The 16,792-nt window shown below is 36.5% G+C and overlaps 3 protein-coding genes across 10 annotated transcripts in view; all 3 read right to left on the reverse strand.

The window, feature by feature from the left end:
• Positions 1 to 244, reverse strand: part of LOC112161942 — a gene marked incomplete in the record, with an annotated part of 43,533 nt that extends 43,289 nt beyond the window's left edge. For 5 of the 7 annotated variants that reach the window (XM_036214122.1, XM_024297532.2, XM_024297540.2 and 2 more), the window contains 1 exon segment: positions 31 to 242. In XM_036214122.1, the coding sequence (XP_036070015.1) occupies positions 31 to 54 (24 nt within the window). 7 annotated transcript variants of the gene reach the window in all.
• Positions 245 to 1,831: 1,587 nt separating this feature from the next.
• dnal1 (dynein, axonemal, light chain 1) lies at positions 1,832 to 5,567 on the reverse strand. 2 transcript variants are annotated; one of them, XM_024299788.1, is made up of 8 exons: positions 5,461 to 5,567; positions 5,070 to 5,108; positions 4,873 to 4,982; positions 4,595 to 4,650; positions 4,457 to 4,512; positions 4,197 to 4,323; positions 3,936 to 4,076; positions 1,832 to 2,097 (listed from the first exon to the last, which is right to left on the reverse strand). In XM_024299788.1, the coding sequence occupies exons 1-8, from the start codon at positions 5,461 to 5,463 to the stop codon at positions 2,069 to 2,071; spliced, it is 561 nt and encodes a 186-aa protein (XP_024155556.1). In that variant the 5' UTR covers positions 5,464 to 5,567; the 3' UTR covers positions 1,832 to 2,068. The 2 variants fall into 2 exon arrangements, with proteins under 2 accessions (XP_024155556.1, XP_024155564.1); XM_024299796.2 differs by having other exon boundaries at positions 5,351 to 5,462.
• Positions 5,568 to 7,254: 1,687 nt separating this feature from the next.
• On the reverse strand, positions 7,255 to 16,533 carry fkbp9 (FKBP prolyl isomerase 9). The gene is made up of 10 exons (XM_024260989.2): positions 16,186 to 16,533; positions 14,994 to 15,139; positions 11,303 to 11,492; positions 11,077 to 11,222; positions 10,681 to 10,870; positions 10,227 to 10,372; positions 9,965 to 10,151; positions 8,739 to 8,884; positions 8,099 to 8,262; positions 7,255 to 8,004 (listed from the first exon to the last, which is right to left on the reverse strand). Exons 1-10 carry the CDS (start codon positions 16,386 to 16,388, stop codon positions 7,825 to 7,827), a joined length of 1,698 nt encoding a protein of 565 aa, XP_024116757.1. The 5' UTR covers positions 16,389 to 16,533; the 3' UTR covers positions 7,255 to 7,824.
• Between the last annotated feature and the right edge of the window lie 259 nt (positions 16,534 to 16,792).

The following is a 16,792-nucleotide window of genomic DNA, read 5'->3' on the forward strand; positions in this document are numbered from 1 at the left end:
AACAAAACAAGAAAATAAAAAGTATCTCACCTGACAAAAAAGAATGTACTCCATAGTGCTACCCAGCAATCTTTCAGTCTGAGCTTGGGGGAAGATGGTGATATCCTCTGAACTCGAACAATGGCGTGAAAACTTCACATCCTCATCTTCCCGCTTTCAGTTCCTCTTGACTTTTGCAGCTGTCGGGCTCAGTTTTAATCTCTCCGGCAAACGCGACTCCTCCCCTTTCTGATGTCATGATTGACAGATTGTGAGCACGTGGTCACTGCGGATTGATACAGTAAAATCTGCACTACTTTTTTCTTTTTCTTCAGATGTTCTCAAGGCAAAATGTATTCTTCTAGATAGTTTTATTTTCTAATTGAGAAGAACTAACTGGATATCTCCAATTTTGCCATCTATTTTTGTTGCACCTTGAAGGGTTTTTATACTAAGTGAAGGTTTTTTAATACGTTTATATTGTGTTACACCTTGACACCTTGATATAAACAAATTGATGATTTAATACTATTTAAGGCACATGTCAAAGTCAAGGCCCTGCGACCAGATCTTGCCCTCCGTGTACACATATCCTCCCCCTCCAGATCATTTTATTATTAAAAATGTCCCGATGACTTGTATAATTTTGACAACATTTATTTTGGAGTGTAAAATGTTGAAAGTTCTTTAAGGTTTAAGTTGATTAATTCTGCAATAATATTTTTGGCTGTTTTTATTTATAGCAATGTTAAAAAGTTACGTTTTTAAAGTTTTGAAAATGTTGTTTTAGTATGTTCAATAAATGTTTATCCTGTTCGGCCCGGGATCTAAGGTGTGTTTTGGATTTTGGCTCCATGTGGGATTGAGTTTGACACCCATGATTTTAGCTTTAAGTTTTTTGGTCACTGTCTTACTCATCAACACACACCACATGTTAGCAGGGGCTGCTTACAATTGCTAATGTCAGCTTGGAGGTGTGAGGGGCTGTAAGCTAGCGGGACAGAGTGTGAACACAAGGAAGATGATAAGAAGGGCAGGCTTACTCCACGCAAACAGTCTCACCCACAACTCAGAGGCAAACTTCTTATAAACTTCTTCCGCTCTGCAGAAACTATGTCCTATTAAAATTGTGAAATTATAGTGTAATATAATCCAAAAATATATCTAAAAAAATAAGATGGAGTTTCATTAAAATTAGATATCAAGCATTGCTACAAAAAACAGTTTTAAAAATAAGAAAAAAAAACTCAAAGAAGAAAAAAGCTCAAAAAGGTTGCAGACTATAAAGGGTTATCATGCTTTAGGAATCTTTTTTGCATTTGACTTTTAAAACACAACTCGTTTCTTTGCTCCTGCACGAGACCCTTTTAGGAGAGTTGTTGAATCACTTGTATAACTATCGCACAAGACCTTGTTAGGAACTGTTTACCACCAAAACCATTTTTGTTGTGGTTTTTCTGAAGCATTGGCATAAATTGACGTCAATACAAGGTATTTAGGGGACGGGGAGCCTCCTCCCGGTAGAGTCTACTGTGGGTTAGTGCCATTGACTGTAGATAAAAATAACTGGACTGAGCAAACCCCCCTACTTCCGTGTTCCATATAGGAAGTACCACTGGGTTGCAAAAAGGCCAAAGTACCATTGACTTACATTGGGAAACAGACAGTTATTTCTCAGTCATTTTATATGTCAGAATAATCATTCTTCCTCTGCTGCTTTCTGCTTAACTTCTTTTTTCTAATCCTATTTTTTTAAAAGAATAAAGACACATTATTCTAGCAACATAGTGTGTGTGTTTTCCTGTGTACCCACCTTTGGCAAACCTACTAGAAATTTCACAAAACAATAGTGTAGGAGAAACATATTAAATTTATTGTGCTTGTTCATGCTTTAGCTTCTGCTTGAAAATGCAGTGGCACACAAAACTTTAAACATAAATAGTATATTCAATAATAACTTAAACTATTATGGTATAGTTTAAACATTTGAATGACTTCCCAGACTTTTCTTAAATAAAAAAATGTAAAAATGTTTTAACTTCTACAAACCATGCAAAAAGAAGTATGAATGGCATTGTTTTTCTTCTTCTTAATCTTCATTTTTTACGATGTGAGCTCCTGAAAAAAAAAAACATAAAAACAATCATAGATCCAAGAAAAGATTTGTTGCCGTTAAAAACCAACAAAAAGGTGAAATTAGGGGATCACTTCACTCTTATCTCTCTATATCACATGTGTCAAAGTCAAAGTCGGATCCGGCCCTCCAGGTAATTATATTCGGCCCCCCAGATCATTTTATTTTATTGTTATTAATGGCTTGATGTTATCTTGCACTTATTTCTAACTTATATAATTTTGAAAAATACATTTTTATGGAGAGTAAAATGTTGAAAGTTATTTAATGTTTAGGTTGTAATAATATTCCTGTCTTTTTAGTATTCATAATTATGCAAAAAAGTTACAGTTTTAAAGTTTTAAAAATTGGCATTCTGTGAGCTTTTTGGAGTATTTGGCATCTACTAAGATTTTTTAGGCTGTTTTGGAGTTTAGCTAATATTTCAGCTACATGCTAGCTGTTTTGGCTAACCTAAGGGATTTTTTTGTTTGTTTTTTTAGGCTGATTTAGCATTTAGCTAATATTTTAGCTTGCTATTAGCAACAGCGTTTTCAGCTATTAGCTTCAGTGATTTCAGCTATCAGCTTCAGCGTTTTTAGCTTTCAATATCAGCATCTTCAGCAGGCAAATTCAGCTTACAGCACTAGGATTATAGCAGGTAATCCTATATATCTAGTTTATATTTATGTTAAAAAAAAATTACGGTATTAAAGTTTTCAAAACCGAGTTTTAGAGCATTCAATAAATGCTTACCCTGTTCGGCCCACGACCTAAGGTGTGTTTTGGATTTTGGCCCCCTGTGCGATTTAGTTTGACACCCCTGCTTTATATGTAAGGCTTTCAATTTTCTTACATTTCTCTGATAAAAGACAGATTAAAGACTGACTGATTTCTGAGCGCAGAGTGTCGGTTTTGGGGACAAATTAAACGATTTTAAGCACACCTTATAACTAATGAGGGAAGGATCACACATTTAGCTTTAGTTTAATTTTAGTGCGTCATGTTCACAAATTTATGGAAACAACAAAAAAGTTAACTGTGTGTCTTTTTTTAAATCACTACTGACATTGCACTACCAACTACAAAATTTGCTGCATTGAAATAATCCTGACGCCCAGTGTGTCTTTTATTTTGAAAGGAAACTGTCAAAAGCTATAAATGATTTCATATTTAGAGTTAAAATGCCATTTTCTCTTTATGTTTTAATACAAAGCAATGCAGGGAGAAGACTTTTTGGTTCTTTCTGGGTTCTATTCAGTGAGGAATTGACCTGACTGGCTCTTTAACTGTTGAAGGTTGCAGACCTCTGATCTAATCAGCCAGTGTAGTGGAAGACTATCTTCTCTGAAACTGGTAGGTCGTAGGTTCAAATCTATGATCGAGTCAAACCAAAGACACTTCAAATAGGATAGGAAAGATTAGATTAAAATGGTTTCTGTTGTGTCTGCAACTCCTTGCTAACCCAAATGAAGGATCAAACGGGGACAAATGTCACACACCCAGCTGTGTGACAACTAATAAGACTTTAACTTCTGATGTGTTATCTCTTCAAGCCAGTTTGTTTTGATTTTTGTGAAGTCAGATTGATTTTTTTGTCTTCTATATCTGCTCTTCCATCTTTTCAATTATCAGTTTATGTGTTGTTGACCCCTTTTACTTTGAAATTTTGCAAACTGAATTTATTTGGCTATTTTATTTAAATTAAAAAATCAAAATTTGTCATTTTTTCCACATTTGTCCTTCACAGAAACTGTGCAACCACAGTGTAGCAGCACATGAAAACATTTACTTTCAATCCAGAGTAACTGTCTAAATACAAATAAAGCCGTAACCATCTTACCATCCACTTTCTTTAGATCAGGAAGCCTTTTAGAGACTTCCTGTATCCATTTGGACTGCGGCGCACACTTCTCCTGGAGAGGATTTCCCACAAAAGCCAGGTCTGCCAGCAACGGGAGATCAGCTAGTCTCATGAATTCGTCTTCAAATTAAAAAAAACAAAAAAAGTTTCATTAAATTCCATAAAAATATCCATACATTGACTTTAAACATTGGCTAAACTGTATAAAAGATTTCCATCTTGGAAATAAAAGCACCGTACCCCAATCATTCACCAAATTGTTGGACATGTAGAGGACCTTCAGCTTCTTAAAATAGTTGATTCCTTTAAGCTTTTCTATCAAATTGTAGGAAATCCACAGCTCCTCTAAAGTGTCCTGAAGTGGCTCCTGAAAACACAAAAATTACAGATCTGATGCAAAACAGCCCCCATTCAGATGGCAAATTTTATCAAATAAAACTTAAAATATTGATAACAAAAAAGAAATTTTAAAAAATGAATGGAAATAAATTGAACTTTACCAGCCCAACAAGTGTCTTGATGTTATTTCTGCCTAATGACAAAATCTTCAGATTCTCTGGAAGGAAAGCAAATTAAAATGTTTTACCAACACAAATGAGTTTGTGAAGCTGTACAATAAAGGAGAGGGGATGGCTTACTGAGACCGCTGAGATTGGTTATTTTCTCGATCCTATTTGTTGATAAAGACAGCTTCCTGGAGTAGATAAAGAAATGTATATCCTGTGTTATACCTTTTGGCTATTTCCATGAAAACATTTTGTTTAATTTATTTGAAAAATACCTATATGAAATATATTTCCATCAAAATAGAAATATAAGATTACATTTTAATAAAATCCACCTTGCTACATGTGTAAAAAGGTTGCTTTTAGCAGTAAAATCCATAAAAAAGGCATAGAAAGATGGTAAAACTCACTCGCAATTGATGAGAGTTGAGAGAGAATCGTCCAACTTTTCAATGGGCGGAACTTGACCAAACAGTTTGATCTCTGTAGCTTCACTTGCCTTCTGTTTTGAGTCCATTTCCTACAAGAAAACAAGCAAACATGCATGCAGTTGTTTGAATCCTGCATATTTAAAGTGTTGTTTCAGTGTCAGAGCTTTGACACTTACCCATTTGGCCAGAGCGTGTTTTACTGTGGTGGCTCTAGCCTGGAAAAATAATAATTCTGTTAAACAGGCTGCGTTTTTTCCCTGAGCTCCAAGTTTCAAAGTGGCACATCCTTCAGTATCTTTATTTAAAACAGTATTTTCATATTAGGAGTTATGTTTAAAAAGACGTAGATTCGTTAACAGACAAAACCCTGATTTTTAGCTTCACAGCAGCGCTAACGCTAGCTAGTTTTCAGCTAACAAATTATTTTAAATCTACACAATTTTTTGGTGTAACATACAGAAAAAAGCGCTCAGTTGTAGGATGACGCGCCATATATCTTAAGGTGTCAAAAGCAGTGACCACACCAACAAATAGAATTGGGAAACGAATGGAAACACTCGAACTGACCATGTTGACGGCGGATGTTTGCCTCGGTTGCTATGGCACTCAAGGCAATTTTCTGCGCTTGCGCAGTGCAGCAAACCCTCAGAGCTCAGACGAGGATTCAGAAAAGTACAGGTTAAAAAATAGAATTTAAAAAATAAAAAATGTTTTAAAAAAGCCATATCTCATTTCATTTTGAAAAACCAAATGTAATTGAGGAAAAATAATCAAACATAATCAAAATATTAACAAATAAAACGAAGCTATATGAATAGATCCAACAATGGTGATTATTTGTTTGACAAATAGACATTTGTTTGGATGAAATACATTTTAAAACTGTCAAATTGCTGGCTTGATTCTAAAATATGTAAACCAAATCGTGAAGGAAAGTAAATTATTCCAGAAACCGTAAAGTAAATATTACAATACAAATGACACATGTTGTTTAGAAAAAAAAAGTAAAATCATAAATTTACAAATGTATTATTTTTTCCTGTAAATAACTTACCTGCAGTGTAACAGTGTTATATAAAAGAAATCACATGCCAAAGGTGAAACTGTTTTTAAAATTATAAAGAATCCTACTAAAAGTGTAGAAATATTAAAGTTTTGAAGAGTTTTAAGGTTTTCTCATGCATTGCTACATTTCCAGGACCATTTTAAGCAGGATTAATTTTCCTAAATGATATTTGAAAACATTGGAATCTTTTCCATTAGTGTTTTTTTATGTAATACCTATATACCTATATATATATATATATATATATATATATATATATATATATATATATATATATATATATATCTGGCCGGTCTTTTCTTTCTCAATGGAGGTTATTTGAAGACACAATCTCCTGTTACTGAACTCCAGAAATGTGTGTGTTTTTTTAAAAGTATTTTCTGCAGTAGCTTATTAGAAATTCACCTCTGAAATGTGGTCAGGATAGATGTTAGCCTCCCCTAATTTTCTATCACCCCTTTGTTTACACTTTCGCCAGCTAGCTTATAGCTCCTCACAACCCCACGATAACATTAGCAAAAAAAAAAAAAAAAAAAGGCGATCAATATCAAAACACCAAAAACACGATTTTCTTTGGAGAAGGTTTTTAAAAGATATTTTAAGACCAGAGAGTGAAGATCAGGTTTTAAGACTCTTCTTTTTTTTAATAATAATAATTATTATTATTTTTAGGTTTTGTCAGCCAGTTTTCTTTGACAAATATCCACCCCTGTTTCAGTCACCCTCAGACACCAGTGAGAATAGAGCTGCTCTTAACTTGGAGAGCCTGCAGGAACGTCTGAGGATACGAGGTCACATTGACCGGTGACAGTGGCCTCCTCCATGGTTAATCCCTACTTTGGCCACTCTTCAAAGCTTCATATCTTTGCCTTATAAAGATATGAAGGAAGCAGGTGTTCTTTTAGGCCTCCCCAATGAGATTTGGCCAGAAAAACATGTTTGTTATTTCAGTGAGAGCAGTTTGTGTGGCATGCAACAAGTCATATCCTTAGGGCTATTAAAGCTGGGGTGAACAGAAAATCTGTTTTTATTAAATAAAAAGACCCTTTGAGCATATATCAGATTCTAACTTTTGTTGCTGCCTTCGTTGATGGTTTTTTAACATTTTGAGTTAATTTAATAAAGTTTAAGTTCCCACCACGAGCACTGCATTTTAGGTCCTGAACCTTTGGTTTCCTGACAAATTTCCGAAAAATAAAAAAAATTTCAAAAAAACAAAACAGCCCAGACACCCTATGAACAGGTATTTGGCCAAACCCTTCAATTGTGTGGGTATTCATTAATTTAAAAAGTCATACAAAAGCATTTCTTTCTCTTTATCTCCAAAACTTTAACACATACACATAAAAACAACATTTTAAACTAAATGTTACATTTTTCAAGAGATAAAAACAAGGAATGTGGGATTAAAAGGAGTGAAAAAGCAAACAAAGCATGGAATGACCCTGAACCCTCCAGTGTCATGTTCATTATTTTAACTAAAAAACAAAACTTATTCCTTTTTCAGCAAAAATCAGTGGTGGCCAAATGAACAAAAATGACACTGAAATCAAATTTAACTATTAAATTAAGGAAAGGAATACTGAAGATGGAGACACTGGTTTGTTATCTCAAACATGAGTGTTTTATACCCTTCAAACAAAAAAAGTAAAAGTAAAAAAACAAGGACTGGATGAACAAGGAGGTAAAAAATATCATTCATTATCATCACAGTCCTTGTATTAACTTAAAATATTTTCCTAAACCTTTCCTGATCTTTAGGATGTCGATCAGAATAAAAAAAAATCCATACTTCTCAAACAATCTGCTCTTATTTTGTTGTTCCTAAACCCACAGCTTTTTATTTTAAAGAACACCTAGTCCCATCATAGTTCATCATGATTAGCAGCCTCATCCGTTTTGAGCTTGAACTCTTCCTCTGTGATCTTTCTGTCTCCGTTTCGATCCTGGTTGTTGAACATGTTGTCAATGATCCGATAAGGATCGAAGCCGGGAGCCAGGCGGCCTTTCCCGTCGCTCACCTGCTGCATGATGTAGTCGGTGAACTGAGGAGACAGAAAGGAGCCACAGGTGACAAACTGAGGGCGCCTCAATGGCGGCAAAAAGAGGAAATGCTTGTCAGCCCATCGCACACAGTACCTCAGAAGCCTCCACTTGGCCGTCTTTGTTTTTGTCCATCTCCAAAAAGAGGTCGGGGGAAACCTCGTCGTTCCAGATAAACATGTAGCCCTCAGGAAGTCCCTCCTCCACGTCAATCAACTCGATGTCAAACACCAGCACAGCACTGCCTGGTACCTCACCAGCTGCACACAGATACACACATACCTGAGTTTTAACTGAAGATTACACATAAAACAATAGAAAAACAGTTAATTCTGAACTTTATCTGATTATTAAAACACCTTTCACATATATAATTGTAGCTCTATGTTGTGCACACCATGTTTTTGAAGGACTTATCATATGAGCTGGTTTGTGTTCTCATAATTTAATCGAAATGGTGTCATCGCAAAATTGTGTTTTTTTATTATTTCTAGAATTTGGATACGTTTTTGCACATATGTGTACTGGAAACGTAGCTACAGATGACATGAGAACATTAAAGAGCTCTCTCCTTTTTTTAATGGGACAACATGCAGAATTTATCACTGACATACACTTTTTTACCCCACTGAAAAGAAGTTTCAGCTATTCCCACGCCTCTGGATCCAGTTTGTCACTATAGTGAGATAAACTCCTTTGTAGTAACAGTGAGTGTGAAGTTTAGTGCAGCACTTACTGACTCCTCTCTCCCCGTATCCAAGGTGAGGTGGAATAACAATGTGCCTTTTCTCTCCCACACACATGTCCAACAAGCCATCCTCCATTCCAGGCACCACCTGGTTGGCTCCCAGGACGATGTTGTATGTTTTTCCATAGTTATACCTAAAATGGATCAAAATAAAACCACATTAACACCATAAAAAAAGGTCGTGCTTTAGGTAAGAGCGCTTCATGCTGTTTTTTAAACTAAATTTGGATAATTTAATACCAGATCAGAATGCTCCTTCCAGTTCTTTCTTGTTGTTTACAATTTGAACAAATTCACTAATATTTTAAGACTTTATTTTGTCTATTGCTCAGATTAAAAAGAAAAAAAAAACTTTTAGCACAATTTTAGGACGTCAACATTTTAGGAACAACTAATATTATGGAAAACTTACAATTAGATGCAATTTCTAACAAAGTCCATAGTTATCTCTTTTTAAAGTGAAAACACTTTACTGTGTAACTGTGCTTAAAATTCTAGTTATTAATGGGAAAAAAGTGAACTTGAGAAGAATCTAGAGTTCAGGCTTATTCCAGTCAGAACTGTCATTATTTCTACAGCTTTCACTGTTAAAATCAACCCAAAATGAAGAAGAATTATGACAGTGAGCTCAGAAAAATCAACAGCCAACCTGAGGATTCTGAGCCACAAACGTTTCAAAAATATCTGATACCTTTTTGTATTTCCTATGAGCCACATTTGATGCTGTAACACCTTATGATGGGTTTGTTTCTCTTCTTACTTTTAATTTATTTTTTTATTTTTGCATGACTAGAGAAAAACCTTGGTAGCCTCAGACAGATGGCTGCACAAACAACTTTAATTTACCTTGTGGAGATACTAAATCCTAAAACACGTGAACTCGAGGTCAGTTTAACATTATGTGATTTTTAAAATCCTCTCTAGAAATGTGAAATTTAACAGGGAAGATCAAAAGACAGAGATTTCTTTTGGTTGAAGCTTTTCTGACGGTCTTGTCGACAAAATAATCTGAACTCCTAAATAACAATTTAACAACTGAGACCCTAGTTATGTTTTTTAATCAAAATGTACACCTAAAGTATCAGTATTTACATAAATTTTACCAAATAAAGTTGCATAATTGGATCTTTAGCACTGTAAAATAAAACAACATATCAGCTTATTTTCATACGGAGAAGAAAAAAGTAACATAGAATTAAATAGAGTTTACTCACGTGGAGTCAATAGGCGTTGCATCCATCAAAGAGGCGTTATAGTGATATTTCACAAAGTCTCCCTTCCTGGTGAGCTTTTCACACACTTCAGGCTTGAAAGTGGTCACATCGGTTTTGTCTGACGGGTTGTGAAAGTCAATGATGTGAATGTCGAACACCAGCACAGCTGAGCCAGGGATTTTAGTGCCTGAAAGAGGGGCAGTCAAAAGATATTTAAATGAAAAATAATTTGATTTGATTTGAGTTAGAGCATGACATCCACCTGTGCCCTCCTCTCCATAGCCCAAGTGTGGAGGGATAGTGATGCTGCGTCTCTCTCCGACACAGACTCCGATCAGAGCCTCATCCATGCCTGCAATCACATATCCTCGGCCCACGTAGGTGTCGTACGTTCGGTTTCTAGAATAGCTGCGGAACAGAAAGTGATCCATCTGTATATTTAGATACATCCTGTTGCTTTAAATTTAAATCATGTTATTCATGAAACTGGTTACTTCTGCATTTTAGACTAAATGTACCTTCCGTATTATTAATGAAAAAAGTTTACTGAATTTTAATTTCTTCTAAAATCAAACATTTTTTATTTTTTTTATTTAACGGAAAATTGAAAAGCAAAGAATGAATTTATACATCTAATTAAATGTGCTTGCAAAGCATAGACAGGTGCTGCCCCCATGTGGCGACTTGAGGAAGTGCAAAACAAGGTATATAAATACCTTGAATCAAAAAAGGTCCCATCTAGCAGACTCCCGTTGTAGTGGTACCGCACAAAGTCCCCAGCGACAGTCTTTCTGGCGCAGGGTTCAGGAATGGCCTGATTGGTCACTGTGATCCCGTCTTTGGGATTGTGAAGGTCCAGGAGGACCACATCAAACACCAGGGACGCCTGTCCTGGGATGTCGCTGCCTACGGAGAAGACATCAAAACCTAATTAAGCTTCCAAAGTTACTACATAAACTGATGTTGATTTTTAATAACATATTTTTATAGCAAAGCTTTTGACACTCCATGATAAGTGGGTTTTATTTGTTATTTTGTCCTTTAGAAGCAGGGAGACTATTGAAAAATAGAATAGAGAGAGAATTCAGGTCTTAAGAGTCATGAACCCTCACCGTCTCCATTCTCTCCATAACCCAGAGACGGTGGCATCGTGATGATGCGCCGCTCTCCAACACACATCCCCAGCAGCCCCTGGTCCATGCCGGCGATCAGCCAGCCGATCCCCACGTAGGTGTCGTAGGTTCGCATACGGGTGTGACTGCAGGAGGAAAAGAAAGATGTGACGGATGCAACAAAGAGACTGCTGGTGAGAAACCAGGGGCTCCTCTGAAAGCAAACCTGGAATCAAAGAGGGTTCCGTCCAGCAGGGTGCCGTTATAGTGATACCGGACAAAGTCAGAAACCTCCACCTTCCTGGAGCAGTCAGAGGGTTTGTAGTAAGTGTTGATCTGCACGCCGTCCTCCGGGTTCCACACATCCAGCAGCAGAACATCGAAGTGGAGGATGGAGTCTGGAGGGATGATTTCACCTGGAGGAGGACGAGATTTTTACTTGTTTTTGTATTTAATGAACAGCTGTTTTAAAGTTCTGACTATTATTTACAAGCGACTCAGAGATGGAGCTGCTGGTGCGTTTGGCTCCTAAAAAGATGAAGGAAGTTCATCAAAATCAAACAGAGCGTATTTATGCAGCACTTTTCCCTGGAAGAATTACAAGGTGCCAAATAATCTTTAAATATATATATCATGGGTAAGACATAGATAAGAAAAATTATAAATATTTTTAAAAACTATAAAAGATGTTGTTAATGTGAGTTCTAATCAGCCGGTAAAGTCCCTTTTGATTTAAGACAGTAAAAAGACAATAATTCAGATGTGATCAATTAGAGCTCCAACTCAAGGGCTACTGTTCTGCTTTTTTTTTTTTTTTTCGAAAATCTCTTGATTATTTATATCAAGTGTATCCCACCTGTAAAAAATTGCTGTTGTTGTTTGAATATTAGCAGGAGAAAATTGAGGCCTTGATTTAGACATTGTCACGGGTCAAAGAACCCCAGACCATCACACTACCACCGCCATATTTGATTGTAAGTGGGACTGGAGGTTTAACTACGATTGATAAAAATCAAAATTTAATAGTTGTGTTTCTTTGTCTTGTTTTGTTTGTCTCTTGTTCGTATTAAATGTAGGATTTGATGGTGTGTGTGTTGGCCTTTCCTAAAAGTAGATTGAGTCACTCTGTTTAGTTATTTTTTAACTTTGTTTAGTTAGTTTAGGATTTACAGAACATCATTTCTAATAACTCAATAATTTGGAGTATTTCCTTGTTAGAAGCGTTTAGGATTTCAATAAAAATGAGAAGTATAGAAGCTTTTTTGCTCCATTCCTCCATGCAGAACTCCTGTGATGTTTTGGGCTTTTACTTGGCAACTTGGACTTTCAACTTCCTCCACAGATTCATTATTGGATTAAGGTCCAGAGACGGGCTAAACCATTCCAGAACCATCAAGGATTTTTATGGAGACACTTCTATCTTTGAGATCATTGTAATCCTGGACGGTCCAGACTGTTTCCTCCTCAACGATCTCACTGACAGAAGGAGGTTTTAGTCTAAGATCTCTCCACACATGATCCCACTCATCCTTTCCTTAATCCGGATCAGTCCCCGTTACAGAGCACCAGCCCCAAACCATGATGTTTCCACCCCTGTGCTTCACAATGGTTTATTTTTGGATGTAGCTCAGCATTCTCCCCCTTCCAAATACTGGGAGAAGTTCAATTTTTGACCTCATGACCTCCTACTAACCCTCCTCTTGATCCTTTAGAGAACTTTAGATGTGCTGCTTTCACCGTTGAGCTCTGTAGGATTTGAATCCATGATGACGTTGCATGTTACTATAGTAACCTCTGTAACACAGAGTGATTTCTTTGACCTTTATTTATATTATGTTTCTTATAACTGAAGTGTATCTATGATGAACATAACAGACTTTTCTCATCTTTTAAATAGGCCAATATGCTGTAATTGACAAATACCTCTTTGCCCCCCTGTTGATGGTTTCACAAGATAATCATTGATTAATTGTGGTTAGTTTTTGTATGAATGTATTTTTAATTTGTTCAAGCCTCTTTTAATGAAATTGTATGACTTTTTATTCAAGGACAGTGACAGCAGACATGTTTCCATGTTTAGAGGAATTCATGTCTAAAACAGGTTCTTTTGGCTTTACTTTGATTTTTTTATGGAAATACAAAAATATTTAACTGAAACAATTTTCTGATTATGAAATAATGTTCACTCTTTATAGAGACACTCCCATTCACTGTAGCTAATTTTATCTTTTTTTCTGAGCAGACACATTCAAGGAAATCCATTAACAAATGAACCTTTGTGGACGACGAAAGAGAGAAGCTGCTGATTCTCATTACTCCACACAAAGTCCTCAAACAAGAGAGGTCGAGTCCAAAATGTTTTTTTTTTTTTTAAGTCTAGAGCAAAATTGCCTAACTGGATCTATAAATTACTCTAATGGTGAAACAGAAGTTCAATATGATCCTTATTTGGGTGCATTAAATGTTTTCTCCTAATCAGAGTAAAGATCTTAAAGAACTACTTTACTGCATATTTTAGAAAGTACTGAGCAGAAACTAGAAGACAAATATAAATTGATATGTGAGTGAATCCAACCAGAGTTAAACATTGTGGTTTAAATGAAGAAAAAAAATGTTTCAAGTTGAGTTTTTCCCAATTCACTCATTTATTCCCAAATCCACTACCCTAGAAATTTTCCCACAATTCTCTACAAAAAACGATTGTGCATCAATGTTCCTCACCAGATTGGCAAATATAGACCACAATGCATTCTGTTTGAACCATTTGTCATTAGAAAAAGTAATTCAAGTTTTCATCATTAGAATGTACTGCATTCTTAAATACTTTTTGTAAAAAGTATATTTGTCAGGTTTTTACTGTGGCAAACGAGTGGCATCATATTAAAAAAAAGTGAGTATGGTGTCTGAATTGCTTTTAAAATCCAGATTGTACCACACTGTAGAATCTTTTAGGGCTAATGGGAGAATTCAGACACAGCCCTATTTTCTGTAATAATCTATTTAAAAAGTGCCCTACCATGAATGAATGCACTTATATAAAAAGGATGAAGGCTACCTGGTTTGAACGTCTGCTGGCACAGATTTAGAAGAAATAATAAACTGCATAAATCAATAAAAATGCACATATTTTTTTAAGATTTTTTTCCTTAAAGACATTAATAATTAAAAATGGTACATTCAGTTATTGCTGCCCAATGAGGTAATTTCTTTCCCACAATTCAAACCCAGTAGCGACAAAAAAAATAGTATTTTCCGAATTCGATTAATCAAATTTTGGTCTTGACTCTGTTTGTGTGGAAACGGTTGAGGAGGTACTGTGAGGTGAACAGGGAGTGAAAGGAGGAGGCAAAGAAGGGAGCAGGGACTGTGGGGGTGGACGCCTTTTTAAACCTTTTTTGGTGAGTTGGCAATGCCTTGCCTGTAAAAATCAGTCTACCTATAAAACAAACCCTTTCTATCCCCACATTCTCCTGCTTTCTTCTTCTGTCCTGTGATCATTACTTGTGTAGCCACAGTGGTGGAGGACACAGCCTCTGGTTCCACATGCCCACACATGCCCCTCTGTCTCCTCTGTCCCATTATCTTAAATACTTTGTGCACATTCACACAAGTGGCATTTGAGCCTGGGCTTTATCTTATAACCATATTTGTGGGCAAATTTGCAAATAATGATTTCTTTAAAAAGAAATGGCTGGACAGCCTCACAAACAAAATGCAAAACAGATTTATCTGATCAGCCTTCGCTTATAAAACTGGAAATTCTTGTTGTCCAACTTTAGGAGCAATAAAGCTTTGTGTGCTTCAACAAAAGATGTAAAAAGTTTCTCATTTTCTTTCATACACTTATTTAAAAGAAAAAGGAAAAGCATCAGACAGATGTAACACCACAGGTGTCTTAGACTCTTTTAACTACATACCATATCCTTGCTTTCCATAAGCCAGCTGAGGCGGGATCTTGATCAATCTCCTCTCATTGACGCACATCCCCACCAAGGCTCTATCCATCCCTTCAATCAGCTGCTTCTTGCCAACAAACACATTGTAGGTGCTTCCACGATCATAGCTGCAACGAAATACAAAACCGCCAGCCTCTTAAATGCAATAATTATCATTTTCTTGAACCACACATTAAAAGAAAGCTTTCTGCTTAAGGCAGGGGCGGACTTAATATAAGGCAAAGGTGGGCAATCGCCTGGGGTGCCTTGGGGACCCCACTTAAAAAATTAGCAAAAATAATTTCCACACCAATTATTCCTAAACTCTGTCATAAAGAGCCTAAATGAATAAAACTGTATATAACTGTTCATGTGAAAGTGTTTCATCCTCATTCTGTCACCAGCAAGTTAGTGACACTTTGAAGAGATTCAATAATTTAAAAAAAGATGAAGCATAGATATCTAAGAGGTGGTGAAAATGATCATCATTATAATGGTGATGCAATAACAGAAAAAACACATTTCAACAATGTAAGTTAAGACGGGTGTGCAGGAAGATACATAAACAGGAAAAGGAAGAACAGAATCAAAGAAACTCAATAAGAAGAAATAAATTAGACTGCAATAAGAGAAAGGAAAGGGGAAAAGGACAAAAAATTGCTATTTTGTTCCATACATTCAACCTGTGCAGAGGGACCCCGTGTTATTGTTCGCTTGGGGCCCCCAAACTGCTATGTCCGCCACTGGTATAGGGACCAGTATGAAAATTGGATGGTCCAATAATTATCATTCAGAGACGTGTTTATGAAAATATATGCACAAAAAAGTATTTTTCCGTGGGAATATTTATAAAAAACAAACATTTGATCAGTTCTGTTAATCATCTGATCCAATAAAAGTTCTGACTGATGCCCCGATGTTGATCCGATCAGTGATTTTTTGGGAAAAATCCACTTTAAATGCATAAATGTTCTTGGTTTGATTGATTTAAACCTCCAGAGATGGTCACCGATTTTCTTTTTTTTCGCATTAAAGTTTATCCAAGCTGCTGCCTGCGTGGCTCCTCCAGGAAGAACCACGGCGCGCACTTTTACGCACCGTGCGCGTCGCTCCTTCCGCGCCACACAGCCGGGAGACTGCACGGAAAGTAAAGTCGGTGCTGCGGGTCACTCACCTCGAATCGAACTTTTTCCCGTCCGGGAACATGCCGATGTAGTGATACCTGACGTAGTCCCCCACTTTGACCGCGCGCACGCATTGCTCAGGAACGAACGTCTTCTCAATGACGAGGTCGTCTAACGGTACCGGAGGAGCGTCGCAGGCGGCGAACGTCACCAGGAACGAAAGTGACAGCATGCTCTGCACGCACTGGAGCATCTTCACAGCCAAAGAAGAAGGGGGGGATAAATCTTCTTAGTTGAATTTTTGCAGAAGGGAAAAGGGTCTCCTTTCCTCTCCCCGGTACTTTAGTTTCCTCTACTCAGTGTTGGAAAGAAGTCCTGCCCCTGGTCCCAGAGAGAGAAAAGTTATCTGGCCAAACAGTATCCACAGTTACGCACTTCCGGTTAAAAAGTAAAAGCATCTTTCTCTTCTGTGCAAAATATGAAACTTCCCTCAAGAAAAGCCTAATATATACTTTAATAACTCTACAATTTAGCCAACAAGAAATCTAAAAACTTTAATAATCAACAGGTGGTTGGAAAATGGTGCTTTTATTTTGAAACGTAAAAGTCTCGCGCTTGTCTTCAGCAGTTCTTCCAGCTGACTTGATTCTCTCCTGC

Source organism: Oryzias melastigma, linkage group LG11, assembly GCF_002922805.2.
Source record: "Oryzias melastigma strain HK-1 linkage group LG11, ASM292280v2, whole genome shotgun sequence".
NCBI lineage: Eukaryota > Metazoa > Chordata > Actinopteri > Beloniformes > Adrianichthyidae > Oryzias > Oryzias melastigma.

Bases quoted from the DNA above. Each gene is read 5' to 3' on its own strand.
- dnal1 (XM_024299788.1), bottom strand. The intron at 4,513-4,594 runs GTAAGCCATCCC...CTTTCCTTCCAG, and splicing joins AACCAATCTCAGCGGTCTCA to AGAATCTGAAGATTTTGTCA. The intron at 4,324-4,456 runs GTAAAGTTCAAT...TTGTGTTTTCAG, and splicing joins TCAAGACACTTGTTGGGCTG to GAGCCACTTCAGGACACTTT.
- fkbp9 (XM_024260989.2), bottom strand. From the start codon at position 16,388: ATGCTCCAGTGCGTGCAGAGCATGCTGTCACTTTCGTTCCTGGTGACG. The intron at 10,373-10,680 runs GTATTTATATAC...TCTGTTCCGCAG, and splicing joins GGGACCTTTTTTGATTCAAG to CTATTCTAGAAACCGAACGT. The intron at 8,005-8,098 runs GTACTGTGTGCG...CTGTCTCCTCAG, and splicing joins GCCAAGTGGAGGCTTCTGAG to TTCACCGACTACATCATGCA.